Source organism: Emys orbicularis, chromosome 11 (genome assembly GCF_028017835.1).
Source record: "Emys orbicularis isolate rEmyOrb1 chromosome 11, rEmyOrb1.hap1, whole genome shotgun sequence".
In the NCBI taxonomy this organism is placed as follows: domain Eukaryota; kingdom Metazoa; phylum Chordata; order Testudines; family Emydidae; genus Emys; species Emys orbicularis.
Genome location: NC_088693.1, coordinates 51820444 through 51838695, shown reverse-complemented (window position 1 = coordinate 51838695; position 18252 = coordinate 51820444). Strand labels below are relative to the sequence as shown.

Sequence of the window (18252 nt, the reverse complement as noted above, 5' to 3'; positions counted from 1 at the left end):
TATGAAAGATAAACAAGTCAGTTTTACTTTCTTGTTCTCATGCTCTTGCAGAATGCTACAATGTTTGTACTATAAAGAACACAGAGGACTTTAAGTAAACCTTTTCCATTGGCTTTAAAGCACATACAAGTGTTTCTATTGATCATGGCTTTATTAAAGCATATATAAAGCAAATGTATATTTTTGCTAAATTTGATCTGATAGCATTTCTATGAGTGAGATTTTCAGAATGTCAGTTTGTACATGTGAGATTTTGTATTATGTATTGAAAGCACCTCTAGTGCTTATCTAAAGTTGTCAGCAAATAATGTATCTTATTTATGCAGTCAAAGTGGAGATGTAGTACAAAAATCACCTTAACAGCCCAGGCAGTAATATTGCATGTTCATCTAGGGTGATGGGGTTAAAGTGCACTTCCTTTGTTATATTTGATAAATATTATTTCACACTACTCAGCGTGGGGATCTTGTAGTGAAAGACCCTCTTATAAATACATATACGCAAAGAGACAGTTAAAATTGATGTGGGAACTATAACTACATTTTCTTGCATTTTGTTATTTGCTATAACGGCATGGGTTAGGATTTAGCAGTTTATTAGATTTAATTAAAAATACTGACTAAAAAGCATAGCTTCATTTAAAAAAAAAAAAAAAAAAAAACTGTCCTCGAAGGAACTGGGACCTTGGTTTTGCTCCTCCTAAGTTACTCTGGATGTTTAGGTATTCGCACACTTACCGTCTTAAAAATAATGTAAGTTTGTTTACTGGTTGCTTTTTAAATGCATTAAGGATGGTAGAAGTGTCTCTAGAATTCACCCCCTATAGAATTAACTGACAAATCATATTGAAGTTTATTCATATAATTTATGAACTACTTCAAGTACCTGTACTGTTGGGTGGTGACATCAAATAACTTTATTCATTATGAATTTAACATCTTATCCTTTTATCTCTTTGTCGTATAAAGAGATTTGTTAAAACTACAGCCAGTTAAGAGAAATATTTGTGGTATCTGTGTGTCACAGGTATTTTCTTCTAGGGTGGGGTTAAGTGTACATTCCTACAAAAATATATTACTTATGCCTAATTGTTACATTTCTGTTAGGTACCTGCCAGAAGCCGTACGTGGCACTTATTGATGGGATTACAATGGGAGGTGTAAGTAAAATATTTTTCTAAGTGAGACAGTTGAGATGGCTTGTCTGCGTTAATGTAATATTTGATTAAAAACACTGAGTGAAGCAAAATTGACAGTTTCAAGAAGTGCGTACAGTAACTCCTCGCTTAACATTGTAGTTATGTTCCTGAAAAATGCTACTTTAAGCTAAGTGATGTTAAGCAAATCCAATTTCCCCATAAGAATGAATGTAAATGGGGGGGGTTGGGTTCCACGCGCGCGTGCGCACCCCCCCCCCCCCCCACCTATAAGTTTTAAACAATTTAATACTGTACACAGCAATGATGATTGTGAAGCTTGGTTGAGGTGGTGGAGTCAGAGGGTGGGATATTTCCCAGGGAATGCCTTGCTGCTCAATGATGAACGAACACCCGGCTGATCCCTCAAGGGTTAACATATTGTTGTTAATGTAGCCTCACACTCTACAAGGAAGCACAAATGGAGGGAGGAGACATAATAGACTCATGGCAGTGGTTGCAAACATTCCCTGCGGAAACTGAACGTGATGATGAACCCACGCTATACCACTGGCGTGCACCACTCCCTCCACTTTCCAAAGTGCCGGGCGCATGTGAGAGAGACAGACGCACACTATGTGTGAGTGTGTGACACAGTCACACACACGCATTGCCCCTTTAAGTACGCTGACCCCACTCTAAGTACATTGCCTTTTTAAGTAGATCAGCAAGTTGAGACAACAGCTGTTGCCAGCAAGCTCCCTCCATCCTGAGCCTTGTCCTGTCCCCCCTGCTCTGAGAGTACAGGAGCAGGAGAGGGGGGACACCCTGACATCAGCACCCTTCTTTCACCCCCCCCCCCCCCCCCCCCCCCGCACAGCAAGTAGGAGGCTCCCGGGAGCAGCTCACAGCAGTGGGGAGAGGGACACCTGAACTGCCCAGCAATTGATACCTGCTGGGCGGCTGCTACATAGGGAACCTAGGGGAGCTATCAGCTATCATTTATTCTCTGATTGGAATTACATGCACATATTATTAATGAGCTACTCTTTCACATGGAGCAGGAGGGAAAAATACTACTAACTAGGCAAACTGGGCTAAAGGGAAATTGTATGCATCAGTGACTCATCATGACTTCGTGTGCCAAACATTCACTGCCAAGGTGTGTTTATTTGATCCTCTTTATAGCATTCACATTTGATAGGTGCAACCAGAGGGAAGGAGATATCATATATAAGAGCTTTCTGCCACAGCAGAGCAGACTGCTATTTTTAATGATTCTGTTACTGTTAAAGATAAACCTGCACTTTTCTCTGAGGATTTGGTAGTAGCTTTGAAGGCAGCTTATTAAGGAGGCTGGAATTTTGGTATAAGAACCCTGAAAGAGTGGGGACATTAGCATGCAGAATCTGCAGAAATCTCTTCCAACTCTGGTCAGTTTGCCTTTATTTGACACTATCTCTAGTTAACTTACTTTCTTAAAGGTTAGAAGTCTGAAATAGAAATACTAGTTATAACTGACTAACTAGCGTTGGCTGCACACATAAGAAACAAAATGGGACTAAATTATACCATATTATATACACAATACCATGAACAGAGTACTCTAAGAAAGAGATATTGTTGTCATTTCTCTTTAATTTGGCTTTTTAGATTTCACGGATACATTCAAATCCTAGCAGAGCACATCACATAATAGAAAATAAAGTCTGTATATTTGTGGTATGAGATCTGGAAATTGTTAGACCTGGGTCTTTGAGTGATTTGTTTGGCAGTGGAGTGTGTCTGTATGGGCTGAGTTTTCATTTTTAGGTAAGACTGTCTGTGTGATCACAGGAAGATCTTAGTTTTCAACCCAGTGATAAAGCATCTTAAAACTGTCCTTGGAGATAGCATTGCCTTAAACAATTTTACTGGTGTTTGAGTGAACAGCAACAGTGACAGAAGTAGTACCAACAGTAAAAGTGGTGTCTGATTATAGCAAGCTGTGGAAATAAGCCGTGGGACGGCAGTAACTGACTGAATTGACTACCAATTTCTTAGGTTTGCATATATATAAAAATCTGCTAGCAGGTGAGAGAGAATAGCATTTTTTGCTTGGCAGATGATAGGGCTAATAGAGTCCCTGGATGAAAGCAAGTGTTTTGTTTGTTTGTTCCTTGCTTGACTAGTTTTATCTAGCTCATTCTTTTCATCCCTGCTAATATACACAGCTTACTATACCAGTGTATACTGTATGTAGGCAGTTTTTCCAGAGTTAAGTTATTAAACTAAGAAAAGGGAAACTTTCCACTTACAAACCCTCACATCTAACTAAACACAAATACATGGTATTTCGTTGAGGGAGAGAAGCTCATGTTGTGGTTATACAGTTGTCCTGACCTCTTTTCACCCCTCTCATTTACTGTTTCTGTTACCAGTCTTGCTCTCCCTGCCCTCCAGGCTCCTTTCCATCCTTCCCTTCCCACCTGTAATGGGGCACACTCACTATTAGGGCACACCCTGCTGTCAGGTCACTTCTCAGTTTATTCCCCATCCAGGACAAAGAGAAAGTACAAACAGAAAACCCAAAGTCTAGTGGTTTTTATACCAGGCCTTTGCCCCCATTTGGGACTTATCTGTCTTTGACTCTAAAGTTTGAGGCTTGTAGCCTCCCACTGTGCTGGGGGACAGGTAGGGGAAAACTAGCCACATCCTCTCCTTTGGGTTCCAGCCCAGGTGCCCTGTGTTGGGCAACTAACAACCACACCTTGTAATCCCTTGCTGCTTCCCTACGCTGCTCTTACCTTTTCCCTGTTTGTCAGCATCCTTTACAGGAACATGGACTCCACTATTCCCATTCTGGAGTTTTCTCCTTGTGTGGCTTCTTCCCAGTCAACTACTGAGGTGCTTTTTCAAGGTCCTTCTTAGTCTTCTTGGGTTATACTGTAGGCAGTCTCTCTTTCCTTAAGGCAGGAGTCCCCATAACCAGCCCTCATCTTGGAGCTGGGATTATGGTTCAGGCAGGCAGTAACTCCTTCCTTAAAACAGGATTCTTCACAGCTCTCCTCATTAGAGCTGGGGTTGTGATTTAGGCCAACTAGGGCCTTAGCTAGCTTCTCCTTCAGCTGGCCCCTTTTCCCCCAATTAGCCCTCCAACTTGGAGAGCTTAGCAAGCCAGACTTCTCCTGTTAGTGTCTCCTCTGCTATGAGGTAGGAGGCAGCATATATGCTGGTCTTCCTTCCTGAAGTTCGTCCCAATTGGCTGGGCAAGAGGCTCCTAGTCCCAGGTCCTTAAAGAAACAGTAACAGGTTTTCCCCACTCAAGCACTACATTTTCTTGAGGCTACTTCCTCTCTACCAGTATTTCCTATTTCTTTTGGTCTTTGTATATATCAGATCTCCCAAACTCTTAAGGGGCCATGCTATGATGTGCTGACCCCTAACCGCTACTACCTCTAAAGGGACAGATTAACCCTCCCACCCTTTAGATATCTTGTGTCCCTTTCTACTTTTTCCTATTCCCCGTTTCCCCATCCACCCTCATCCTATCCCCTATTTTTATATTTTAAATACAAAATGTGGCAATTAACATGGCATTTGCCAAACATTAGGCCAAATTCAGCAAAACTGATACAGGGAGGTTTAAAGTACTTTTAAAAAAAATTGTGCTAAAACAGAGGTTTACCCCTTTGCAGAGCAGTTTAAATTCTTGCATTTTTTCTTGTCCTGCAAAATGATAAATCTTTCAGATAAGCTGATGTGTCTAACAATGTGGTTGGTGCTTTCTGGTATTAACAGTATAAACAACGAAAAGTCTCGTGGCATCAAACCCCTCTCCTTATAACAGAACCTGGAGCAATGCAAAGCAGTAAAGTTCTCAAGATTTATGTTCAGGTCACCATATTGCCTGTTTAGTTTTACTGCCAGCTGTTCTCCAACACACCAACTATTGTTTAATACTCAGATAGTGGGGAAGCCTAAAGTCCCGAATCTGGATTAGGGCCCCTCTTTGTGCTCAGTTTTGACAAGCTGGTGATCTAATTAGACTAGACAGAATAAAGTGGGTTGAAGATGATTGGTCAGCCATTGCCTTGATCACCTTGCTTGTATGTTGCACCCCTTCCCCACCTTCCTCCTACATCTTTTGTCTTGTCTGTTTGGATTGTAAAATCTTCAGTGAGTTCGGGTGAATTACTGGTAAAGTATGGTAAATATTTCTTTCTACTGAAGTATAGAGATATATAGAATTAATTTTTTCATATAGGTTAAGGTGGAAACACTGAAGGAAGTCTAGTTTTGGTGCATTCTAGTTCTGGTTCATTCCGAATTATCCTGCCTATATCTTATGTTAGGGAGGAACTTTGCAAAGAAGAAGAAATTGAGTTATTTCCTCAATCATGCAAACTTTCCCTTCAGCTAATCAAACCTTCCACCTTGCATTATCAGTCTACTCATAGTCTTGTTTAAAGTGGTGCAGCAGAAGCGTGCTGGGCCCATCACCCAGAGGTCGATGGATTGAAACCATCCTTTGCTAGTTTGGGTTTTAGGGGGGAAGGGATAGCTCAGTGGTTTGAGCATTGGCCTGCTAAACCCAGGGTTGTGAGTTCAATCCTTGAGAGGGCCACTTAGGGATCGGGGGCAAAATCAGTACTTGGTCCTGCTAGTGATGGCAGGGGGCTGGACTCAATGACCTTTCAGGGTTCCTTCCAGTTCTATGAGATTGGTATATCTCCATATATTATTATAAGTGGAGGGGATGGAAAAAAATGTCAGTATTTATCAAACAAGTGTTACACTTGAGAATTTCATATTAAAATATTGAAAATACCAGTAAAAATGGTAACATTCAAATAGTATTTTGTTTTGCTAAAAATAATAGAGCAAAAAATAAAAACTTGATGCAGTTTAAAAATGTGAATGTCTTCTCTTCCTCCTCTCCTCTAGGAAAAATGTAGCCTATCCAATTAATATAGTATAGTCTGATGTCACTTCTTCACTGTCAGTATACAATAGTATATTAAAAGAAAAAAATAGGACCAAATCTTGCAGACACTTAGACAAGTGTTAGGGTTCCCCCAAGACCTCTTCCACTTGGGTCTCCAAGAACTCAGTTAGATTCCAGTCTCATCACTCAGGTTCCTTTATTTGGCATATAGTAAGGCTATGCTGAGTTGATCAAACTCAGGCATAGGGGGTGGGTATAGGGTGTACAACACATCCAGAGTTACACAGTAAACCTCTTACTTTATTTACTTTTACACATTACACTACATTTACTATACATTGCATCATATGTTTTGGGATTGGCTTGGTCACTTCGTAGGAACCGATCCCTGTACAGTCCATGTACAACTTACCCTTTACCTCATCTTACATTCCAGGCCTATCTTATCCATTGTTATCTTGTTCATTGTAAATGATTCTCTGGGTGTTCTTCTTTATCTTAGTTAGTACAGACATTCTGTTTCCAGCTTGCTGATCCATTTAGCACCTTAATTCTGTCTCCCAAGACATGAGGCCTCACCCAGGTCCAGTTACTCATGTCAAACTAGGCCTCCATTCCACTGTTTTTGATTTTTTTAATATATTAGTATTTATTTTATTTGTATTATATTTTGGTTTTTTTTTTTTTTTGTGGTTTCCTTTTTAAATTTACTATCCAGCAATACATTTCCAAGACCGCAATGGTTGTAATTATTTGAATTGTCATTAATATTAGGCTTAAAATACAAACCAGGAGGTGCAAGCTCATTTTCTTTGCTATAGCCCACTGGGATGTAATTTTACATTATAAGCTTGCTTTGCCTTTAAAGCATTTTTTTTTGTAATTTTGCTTTTACTACATTATAAAAAACTGGTACGCTCTATCTATCTCGCTAGCTAACATGGGAAATTTAGGTGTGAAAGCGAACACAGGCCAATTAAAATAATATTCCCTGGGTCCTTACCAGAAGTGGTGCTTTTTAGCCAACACACAATTCTTGTTATTACCAGCACAAGCAGTTTTTACTTTACCGGTGTTCCAGCATCTCAGCTGTACTGTGCAATTTGGAGTCTGTTCCCCCAGAGTGAACCCACATGCTGGCTACTCTGCTTGGAGGACATTACACATGCATATGTAAGTGTCTCCCAGAACAAACAGCAGTACAAGTCCGGGGCTTTCCAGACCTTGCATTGTCTTGTAACAGTATTTGAGAAGGGAAAACAAATTTGTTCCACACTGTATGGGTTGCAGTGGTTTTACATTTAACTTCATGGTATGGGATCCTTGTTAATTTTTTATTCTGCACTATGTGGTATCCCTCTTTTGTACCAAATTTTTAACTTATCTATGGTGATAAAGAGCAAGCGTTTTGGCTCAATGTTACTTACCACTGGTTTTACTTTGTATAATATACTAAACCTGTCTCCCAAAAATGAAGCCTCACCCATGTCCAATTACTCATGTCAAGCCTGACCTACAGAAAGTAGTCCCATTGATTTAGTGAGATTACTTGTATGGGGAGATTGCTTGTGCAAAAGTTTGTTCAGTATAGCAGGGGTTCTCCACCTTTTTCTTTCTGAGGATCCCACAACATGCTATTAAAAACTCCATGGCCCAGCTGTGCCACAACTGTTTTCTGCATATAAAAGCCAGGGCCAGTGTTAGGGGGTAGCAAGCAGGGCAATTGTCTGGGGCCCACATCACAGAGGGCACCATAAAGCTAAGTTGTTCAGGCTTTGGCTTTAGCCCCGGGTTGCAGTTCTGTGCAGCGGGGCTTCGTCTTTCTGCTATGGGCTCTAGCGAGTCTAACGCTGGCCATGCTTGGCGGAGCCCCTGAAACCTGCTTGTGGCCCCCCTGAGGGCCACAGACCCCTGGTTGAGAACCACTGCAGTACAGTATATTACATCTGCTGTTTGGTATCTGTCAGAGTTTGCCTTTCCTTTACTCTTCACATTGAGTGGCTGGGGTGCAATGACACATGTTCAGTTAAACTTTTAAAACGTGGTTGAAAACTTGTAGAGATGTTTACAATATTAAACATTGCCTAGAATCAGCGCTGCATACTTTACGGTGTAGTCATTTGGGGTGAATGGAATTTTTTTTACTGACAGGATCTAGTATATTATATATTCCAGCATGTATAATGTGCACAGGGAACCTGTCAGATGCTGCAGGGAAGCAGAGCTCCAGGGTTAATACAAGATCTTAAAATAGCCCTACAGACCAAGACCAATCTGGCTATTCGCTAATTAGTAGTCCCATTTATTCATTTTAAATTGTATCTTCTTCATTTCAGTATCTTTTAGTTCTTGCCACAAAGATACACAAACTTTCTTGAATTCAAAGTAAGCATTGGAGCTCCTGCTCCCTTTGAAAGCTTACCTGAGCAGTAATGAATAAGGAATTTTGCAGATTTTTACAAGTTTAATGAATGCTGTGATTTTGCTTAAGATAAGTTATTGCATTTGTAAATGGCCTGTACAATTGCTGTAACTTTTGAAATGTTTGTACTCTCTGTGCTTAACAAAAAACAGAATTAAGATGAAGCCTACGATACAATAATTTGTTTAACTAGGTACTTAATTCTTACCAAAACATTTATCATAGTTTGCTGCTAATTCCAAGAAGCTAATGTTTAAGTGTTTCAAGTCTCTAAAGTACATCATGGAACATTAGATGATTGAATCTTCTTTTCCCTGCTTATTGAATCAGTCCTGCAGATGTTTTTTTGATGTTTTTAAAACCATCTGTCTTTGGAGTTGCTGTTGACAACATTTGCCAGACCAAAAACAGATCAGGGAAGAGGCAAACATCTGTCAAGATAAAATATGGTTAGATAGAAAAAGGAATGAAAACAGACCACGTTAATAATACATTTCCACTTAAGTGTAGCAGCATGAGATCACAGATTGAACCTTTTACCCACATACTACTGATTGCTTAACTCTAATTTTATTTATTAGTGTTAAGGTATACAGGATGTTATGGACAGGTTTAAATAAGAAGTTTTTGGTATGTTATCCTAATGTATCTTTTTGCATCGATACTGAGTAAACAGTTGTAATCAGGCTACCTTTCTTAAATTTCATATAGCTAGAATGTCCAAAAAAAGTAGCAATGTGCATTTATATCTTGACTTTAATAAGGCTTTTGATACTGTCTCACATGACCGTCTCATAAACAAATTAGGGAAATACAACCTAGATGGAGCTACTATAAGGTGGGTACATAACTACTTGGAAAATCGTTCTCAGTGGTTCACAGTCATGCTAGAAGGGCATAACGAGTGGGGTCCCACAGGGATCAGTTCTGTTCAATATCTTCATCAATGATTTAGATAATGGCATAGAGAATACACTTATGAAGTTTGCGGAAGATACCAAGCTGGGAGGGGTTGCAACTGTTTTGGAGGATAGGATTAAAATTCAAAATGATCTGGAGAAATGGTCTGAAGTAAATAGGATGAAATTCAATAAGGATAAATGCAAAGTACTCCATTTAGGAAGGAGCAATCAGTTGCACACATACAAAATGGGAAATGACTGCCTAGGAAGGAACATTGCGGAAAGGGATCTGGGGGGTCATAGTGGATCACAAGCTAAATATGAGTCAACAGGGTAACGCTGTTGCAAAAAAAGCAAACATCATTCTGGGATGTATTAGCAGGAGTATTGTAAGCAAGACATGAGAAGTAATTCTTCTGCCCTACTCTGTGCTGATTAGGCCTCAACTGGAGTATTGTGTCCAGTTCTGGGCACCACATTTTAGGAAAGTTGTGGACAAATTGGAGAAGGTCCAGAGAAGAGCAAAAAAAAAAAAAAAAAAAAAAAAAAGTCTAGAAAACATGATCTATGAGGGAAGATTGAAAAAATTGGGTTTGTTTAGTCTGGAGAAGAGAAGATGTGGAGAGGGGACATGATAACAGTTTTCAAGTACATAAAAGGTTGTTACAAGGAGGAGGGAGAAAAATTGTTCTTAACCTCTGAGGAGAGGACAAGAAGCAATGGGCTTAAATTGCAGCAAGGGCGGTTTAGGATGGACATCAGGAAAAACTTAACTGTCAAGAGTGATTAAGCACTGGAATAAATTGCCTAAGGAGGTTGTGGAATCTCCATTATTGGGGATTTTTAAGAGCAGGTTGGACAAACACCTGTCAGATATGGTCTAGATAATACTTAATCCTGCCTTGAGTGCAGGGGTCTCGAGGTCCCTTCCAGTTCTATGATTCTATATCACATCTTTGCCAGCAAAATACCATTTTAAATTAAATACCTGGAAAATGTCTGATTCGCAGTCTTAGATAGCAGGGAACTCCCCCTGTGAGTCCTCTAATGCCGGTTATTGAGAAACAAAAATATCTTGTAAAACCCTTGAGTCTAGCATCCTCAATAGCGGCTACTGAAATTAATCTCAAATACTCTAAAGCTGTTCTGTAGGTTTCTCTAGATTTTTTGCTTATTTGGATGCTAACCACTGTCCTTGTGCTTATCAGCTTAAACTTGAATTAAGTTAGATATTGATAACTATTGAACCTGTATAGCCACGAAGCATTGCTAAACACGACATATTATATGGGGTAACGTTGTGTGTGTAGAGCATTTGTAATGATGCTCAGTGATTCCTATCTTAACGAACCACTGAAGAGACTTAAGAAAAACTATTGCTTAGCAGTGGCGGTCTTCTAGTAAAAAAGGAACAGAATTGTGCTCAGTGGATGTGTCAATAGTTGCCTTATAGGACAGAGAAAAAAGTGGCCTTGTAAATAAGGGAAGGTTCCTGTGCCTATTTTACTTCACTAGCGTATTCTCAGTCATCATTTACTGTATGAAGAAATGCAATTCAGATGTACATTTTTGCCTTGCATAATTAAGCGTGGTAATTTATTTTTTTAAACAGTGTTAGGTGATAAACTTTGTATGTTCTGTTATAACTTTGTTTAAACAGCAACCAAAAATGAAGTAGGTGCTTTTCAGAGATAACATGGTTCCTGATTGAAGAGTTTACAATGTGAAAATAGCAACATTGTAACAAATGTCCACAATTGAGGCATAGCAGAAAGTTGAGGGAAGAGAGGGAGCTTTGCCAATATTCTACGCTCCCCACAGTTAGAGCTCTGTGGGAAAATTCTGCTATAGCCTTGATGCTGCAACTTTGCCACTCTCAAATTGCCAGTGATTTAAACAATAGTTCTCACAGTGAGCTAGAGCAAGATAGGGACAAGGGAGCTCTGGATTTACAGGGTTCTTCACCCTGATTACCTCAGCATAGTCATGAACAAGCTCCAAAAATTTACTTTCCAGAAAGAACTTAGTCTGGGGAAGAAAAGGTGCTCTTTAAAGAAGGAAAACTAATACCCAGATAAACAATATATGGAATAAGGCTGACATTCTATCACACACACAACTCAACTTTCTTAATTTGATTCACTTGCTTTTAAAGCATACTTGTCAGTCATGTTAACGGTATCAGTTTTGGCATGCTCCGGTAGGAGAGTATGGGATTAATCCTGCAGTTGTCTTATGCACAGTATTTAAACTGAATTCAAAAGCAGTTTTGAGTGCAAATTATTAGTTTGATCAGGCAGAGAGGGGTTGGAAGAGTTGTAAGAAAAGCCATAGTTTGAGTTCAAAAATTCTTTTTGGGAGTACAAAAACCTCTTTAGAGCCAAGTAACTGAAAATCCTGGTTTAGATTCTGGAAAGTAACTCGTAATTTTGGGTGCTTCAGTTTTAGGCTGTCCAACTTGACACCTTTGAAAGGGGGCTCATTTTCAGAAAGCATGTGCTCAGCATTTGTGAAAATCAGGTTTCAAGTTGGGCAAAGTCATTAGCCCCTTCTGAAAATTTAGGCCTACTGATTTTATTATGGAAGGTGTGTGTCATTTGCAAAAATTCATTTTTAGTGCAATGGAAACTTCAGTAGGGTTTAGGCAATTTTTCAAACTCTACATTTTTGCCCTTTTAAACAATCATGTAAATCTATTGAGGAAAAGATTAGTATGCAGGTATTTTCTAGTGTTCACATAAACCAAAACAGATAAATGTGACTTAGTAAACAAATGTTGCCTCCACTTTTAAAATATGAAGCCTTTTAGAAGAATATTTTTGCCATGTAACTGTTTTACCACACTTGCAAACTGTGTTTTAGAGAGAAGTTGCACAGTATGCTGAGCTATAAACTGAATTATATGGCATAATTAGTTTACAGTATAAAGTATCATGTAGTTAGAAAGGGCCATACATTGTCATTGACCTGTGTTTGAAACGTCTATTGATGTCAAGGGAAATTTTGTGTACAGATAAATGGCAGAATATGGCCCAGCATTGTTGGTTGTTCTTTTGCTAGAGCAAAAATATCGTGGGTAAACTGTTTATGTAGTTCATCTTAAATAATGATATTTAAAGGCTTGTATCTAGTCAGTAAATAACATCTTTCATCTTAGCTACGGGCCTGTGTACTCTGTGGCAAACTGGACCTAAACATTATGGCCATCTCTCTGGATTCTGTAGCTGTGTGGTGCAATAGACTAGAAATTCTGCATGTTCAATTTACAATTTTAAAAAAGCTTTTAATAACTTCAGTACAGAAATGGATAAAATTATCAAAGTAACCCAGGGCCGGTGCAACCCATTAGGCGACCTAGGCGGTCGCCTAAGGCACTAACATTTGGGGGGCGGCATTTCAGGTCCTTCGGTGGCGACCGCGGCAGCCGGATCTTCGGCCGCCCTGGTAGTCATTGGCATTTAGGTGGAGGGAGCTGGGGCTAGGGGGGTGCGGGGAGGGCCGCCTGCAGCAAGTAAGGGGGGGGGCCGCGGCGACCGCCCCACTCCGCTTCTCTCCCTCCCAGGCTTGCGGTGCCAAACACCTGATTGGTGCCACAAGCCTGGGAGGCGGGAGAAGTGGAGCGGCGACGGCGTGCTTGGGGACGAGGCGGAGCAGAGGTGAGCTGGGGCGGGGAGCTGCCGCACGGCTCCCCGGGCCGGGGGAGCTGCCGCGGGGGGGCTCCTTAGAGCGGAGTTGGGGTGGGGAGAACTGCCACAGGGCTTGGGGAGGGGGGCGCAAGGTGGAAGTTTTGCCTAGGGCGCGAAACATCCTTGCACCCGCCCTGAAGTAACTCTTGTTTATTTTGATAGTAAATTTATTTTATTTTATGCTGCCATACATTTGGTTTTGTATTGGGGGCACTCAAATTGAGGACATTTTCCCACATCCTATGTAACCTCCATTCTGGGTCTGAACAAGCCGGAGTCTGACCTTGCACTTATGCTACAAGGTCTGTCTGTTCTTCAGGTTTGACTTCCAGGGACTGTAAGTCAATGGGAGCAAAAAGAGCTTGCAATTTATGAAAAACAGGCCACTTAGCTGCTCAAAGATGGATATAGGAACTTAACTTTTGGCATCTAAATATGGAAAATTTGGTCTTAGGCTGTCGAAGACAGCATAAAGAGAAGAAGTTGGAAATTTTGGTCCATCTGGTAAGGAGAGGTGTAGAGGAATTAAAATCATTGGTTAATTTTATAAGTTTTGTATTTGGTGTTTATACTGTAAATTCACCTAAACTTTAGAGTTTCGGCTGGGCATATTTTATAAATCAAAATGATAAATGTTGGGAACATTCCTTTTGCATACTGTGATTTATATTTCTATTCATTTTAGACCACTTATTATATAAAAACGTGAGTAAATAGATTTTGGGTTACTTGAAGTCACAGAATGTAGAAATAGGAATGTTGCTTGAAGGTGCATTGAGGTACTCTATCTTTTACAGTACTGCACATATAAAAGAGTGCCACGTCTGACTCTTAATTGGCTTTTCTTTAAAATTAGACAAACACCTGATTCAGATCACTTTCCTGTTTCTGACATGTATAAGCAGATGACAGTGGAAATGGCAGGGAAATATATTAATATTAATGTATAGGTATATTTTTATTCTTTGTGACAATTCAATTTGGAACTGGGTACACAGTGAATGACATCGATCTATAAATCTTGAATTGCTGTCAACATTTTTAATGGATGTGTTTTTCTGTAAGAACTTTAAATGAGCCAGTAGGTGGGGTTAGAGAGCTTATTAATTTTCTGAAGCTTACTGTGTACTCTTCTAGAATTGTAATTTTTTTGTGCTACAAAGTTGCTTGTTTTTAATATCTTCCTGCATGTGTAAGGGCTTCAGAATAACTTGCTCAACTGACAGAAGTGTGGCTAATAACAATAAAATGAAAATAGACAAAAAACTGGAGTGAATTTGACAGGAAACCTTATATTGAAAATCAGTAGGTCAAGTTCTGAGTGCAAGGCACACACTGGGCCTATGGAAAATTAGTTTGGTTTATGGTAATATGACAGCTACTCAAATGGTTATTTCATTTGTTGACTTCTGCCCAGCCAAAATCCAGACATTTTATTTTAAAGGAATGCAACAGGCGAATGGGCAAGTGTTCTGTGTACAGAACACCAGAGATAATATTCCAGAATACTCTCCAACTTTTTCATGCCAGGCCTATTCTTACTTTTCCGTCATCATATATAGAAGGACTTTCATAGATAAAAAAAAAGTCTGCTAAGCAGTGCTTTGCATATTTTTCCTGACAGTCTTAACAACCAGCTGTAAATTAAATGCTGTTAAGAGTTTAGTTATTTTTATCCATAGCAGAACACTCGAGCTGAAGAGATAATGTCTGACAGCCAAGTTTTTTTCCCATTAATTTCAGATTTTTTTTTTTTTATTTTCTACACTATAAAATAGAAAACTGTTCAGAGGAATAAAACAACCAGAAAATCAATACTATTTTAGATGAAAACAATGTCCAATGTTTATACTCACTATCAGGCACCTTGCTGTTCATTGGTGAATATCTCTTGCCAACAAAGTATTCTTGCATTTCACACCCAACACGAGCTGGCAATCATTGGAAGCCCCTATGAAAGAAAAAAAAGGGGAGAGAAAAAGGGTTAGCATACTTCTCAAGTGGCCAAGGTTCAAGTGCAGGATAAACACCCAAAAACCAGATATACAATTTGCACTACAAGTTTGAAATAAGAATTCCTTATGCATAAACCATATTGCATGATTCTATATTTCTGACAGAAATTTACAATAGAAGTGAGAAGAAATATGTGGAATGAAGGCCAGTTTGGGTCCAAAATGAAGGAAATCTCATAAGGAGACAATTTAGAGAGATGAAATTAAAGTTTAAAAAAAGTGCAAAAATTACTGCCCACTTTGCTTTGTTTGGGGCATATATATGTAACTTAAGTTGTTCTTTTTCTGATGCTTATTGAAAAGAACCCCACCAAGCTATGAGAGATTTGCCAGTGCCATGCCCAAAATATCAGTCCTATTGTACATTTAACTGATCTATTTAAACGGAGAATTTGAGGGAGTTGATTATTGATGGGTATTATCAGTCAAAATCAGGAAGATAGAAGAGTCTTTGTTAGCATATTGTCCCATTCCACAGATATTAGACTAACTGAAAAAAATCCTCTTGTCTCATGTCAAATGCAGTACCATCATATCTAGTAGCTGCTAAATAGGATAGAAACCATAACCACACATAAAATATACAGTACATACACACATTTTATATCTAAGTCTTCTTCCAGCTCAGATCTTTTGTTTAATTAAATATATATATATTTATATATTAAATCAAAGATTTGAGATGGAAGAAGGCTTTTAATAACAAACCAGCAGTGCGCTTGTGACATCTTGGAACTATAAAAAAGAAAACCCACCATGATATTTTAAACGGCTGATTCCTGCCATTAATTATATTTTTGTTCCAGCTATCCGCCCATTGTAATTATTGTTCTGTGGCACTTTACGTGAAGCTATGAATGTTGTTGTTTAGATCTCTGGTGCTAAAATCTTTTTTCTAGTAATTGCATCCCTTGTATAAAAATGAGAGTTATGCTAGCTAGAAATATGTACTTTATTTGTACAAGCTGCAAAAAGGGCGTGTCTGTCATGCTGCCTCCAAGGGCACCTCTACAGTGGGGTAATGCCAATGACAGGGGTGTGATTTCTAAAGCGCACTAACGTGTTGAACATTAATTAGTCTGTATAGACCCTGTTGGTGTGTACTAAAAGTTCCCCAATATGCTTAAATGTAGTACTGTTTCAGACTTTTTAAGTGCACACCCACAGGACCCACACAGGCCAATTAAAGTGCAACACAGTGTGCTTCAGAAATCAGATCTCTGCAGGGTGCATTACCCCACTATGTAGACAGTCCCCTAGAATTCTAGCCAGGGAATGGAGGAAGCTCTCAGAGTTGGCCTATATTCTGGGCTATAAAACTGCAGCGTTTAGTTTTGAAAGCTGGGAGCTGTACTGAGAAAATTGACATTGTGGTGTCCCATGTTCATTCTGTCATCCAGAGTAAAATTGTTCAATTTACAAGTCAATATGGCTCTTGTAGTTCCCAGCACGACACAGTCTGCCAGAGTTGTGAAAGTCAAATGGGCCTTTGTCTCTTGCATCTTCACCAGTGTTATCAGAATTTAACTGCCTTTTTTTGTTTTGTTTTGTTTCGTGAATCTGGGAGTCTGAATAGATTCCACTCCCTCTCCCATTGCTTTATTGGGTCTGATGTATTAATGGTATTTGTCACTAAAGTAAGCAAATATGTCTCAAATATACACTGGACAGATATGGTCAATTAAAGATGCCATTTGTTTAGTCACTCTTCGGTATTCCAGTTCTCTCTTCCATTCTTTAACTGCTAAATTTAACTGCATTGAGGAAAAAATTGTTAGTTTTTAAGGTCCAGAGTTATCAGACTTACTCAGCCAATTTTGATCACTTCAGGGTGCAGTTGCAATAATTGTACTTATAAATTCGGTGTGCAAAGAGCACCTACTGTGAAAAATTGGCCTTAAAGTCTTAGCCTGGTACCTGTTAACAAAATAAAACTAACAAATCCGTATATCTTATAATTTAGAGGAAATGATATTAAGTTGTGCATTAGAGCTATAGTGATGTAACTTCCTTTTTCTGCTCTGAAATGTTTTATCAAGCTATGAGGATGGTGTCTCCATTTTGGGCAGTTAGTTGCCAAAATGTTTAAAAACATGAATATATTTCTCCCCCTATACAATAGTAAATCATCTATATATAATTGATACTCTTCATATTTCTCTGTCTGACTAGGGACAGTTCTCTGTGAATGGCTGAAAGTATTGGTTACTGTATAGGTAATCTGACAGTAAGAAAGAGTTAGTCCATGGATTAATTCTTTCTATATCCATCAAAAAAACAAACATAATCCAGCAATGTTTTCTCACTTGAAACTTTACCATCAATTACTCACACTATGTGTAACTCCAAACCATCTTTAAGATCTCATAATTTTTCAGTATAATATACTCATCAAATTAATAATGGAGTAATCAGTTGATCAAAAGTCAGCTTGTCAAGTAGGAGCCATAAAACTTGTGGTGCATCATCAATAAGTCTGTGACAAAGTGAAGTCCTTAAATTTTCTCTGTCTTGCCAATCTCTTACTTTTTGAACAGAGTAAATATCTGTACTTTGTTTAAAAATAAAAAAAGGCCCAAAGCCAGAGAGGAATAGGTACAAAACACTAATTGAAAAAAGCTTCCAGATGAGCCTTTAATAGTGAATATCTAAGTTTCCGTTAAGAGTTTGAAAGTGAGTTCCATAGAATGAACATAAGAACGGCCCTACTGGGTCAGATCAAAAGTCCATCTAGCCCAGTATCCTGTCTTCTGACAGTGGTCAGTGCCAGGTGCCCCAGAGGGAATGAACAGAACAGATAATCATCAAGTGATCCATACCATGTTGCCCATTCCCAGCTTCTGGCAAACAGAAGCTAGGGACACCATCCCTACCCGTCCTGTTTAATAGCCAAAGTCTTAACATTTTTGTGTGTTTACTATACATTAGGTTATACAATTTTCCTTTTCTTTGAGAGAACATATTTTAGGCCAGTGTGCCTCTCATTCAGTTATAGAAAATAAATTTCAAATGGCGACGTTTGATAACCATCTTTAAAATTGGTGTTTAGAATGGACAGAATCTTGGCAGTAGCAAAACTTCTGGATACTACTAGAATTCAGAATTGAATGTGATCATCAAGGTCAAAATAAGATGTAGGAAAGAGTCAGAATTTGTACAAATTAC

General features: G+C 39.0%; 1 protein-coding gene across 1 annotated transcript in view; it reads left to right on the top strand.

Annotated features, from left to right (window-relative positions):
- HIBCH (3-hydroxyisobutyryl-CoA hydrolase) overlaps positions 1-18252 on the top strand; it is an 84844-nt gene that overhangs the window by 5821 nt on the left and 60771 nt on the right. Inside the window, exon 5 of the mRNA XM_065413454.1 lies at positions 1107-1159. Within this exon, the coding sequence (XP_065269526.1) occupies positions 1107-1159 (53 nt within the window). The remainder of the gene's footprint in view (positions 1-1106; positions 1160-18252) is intronic.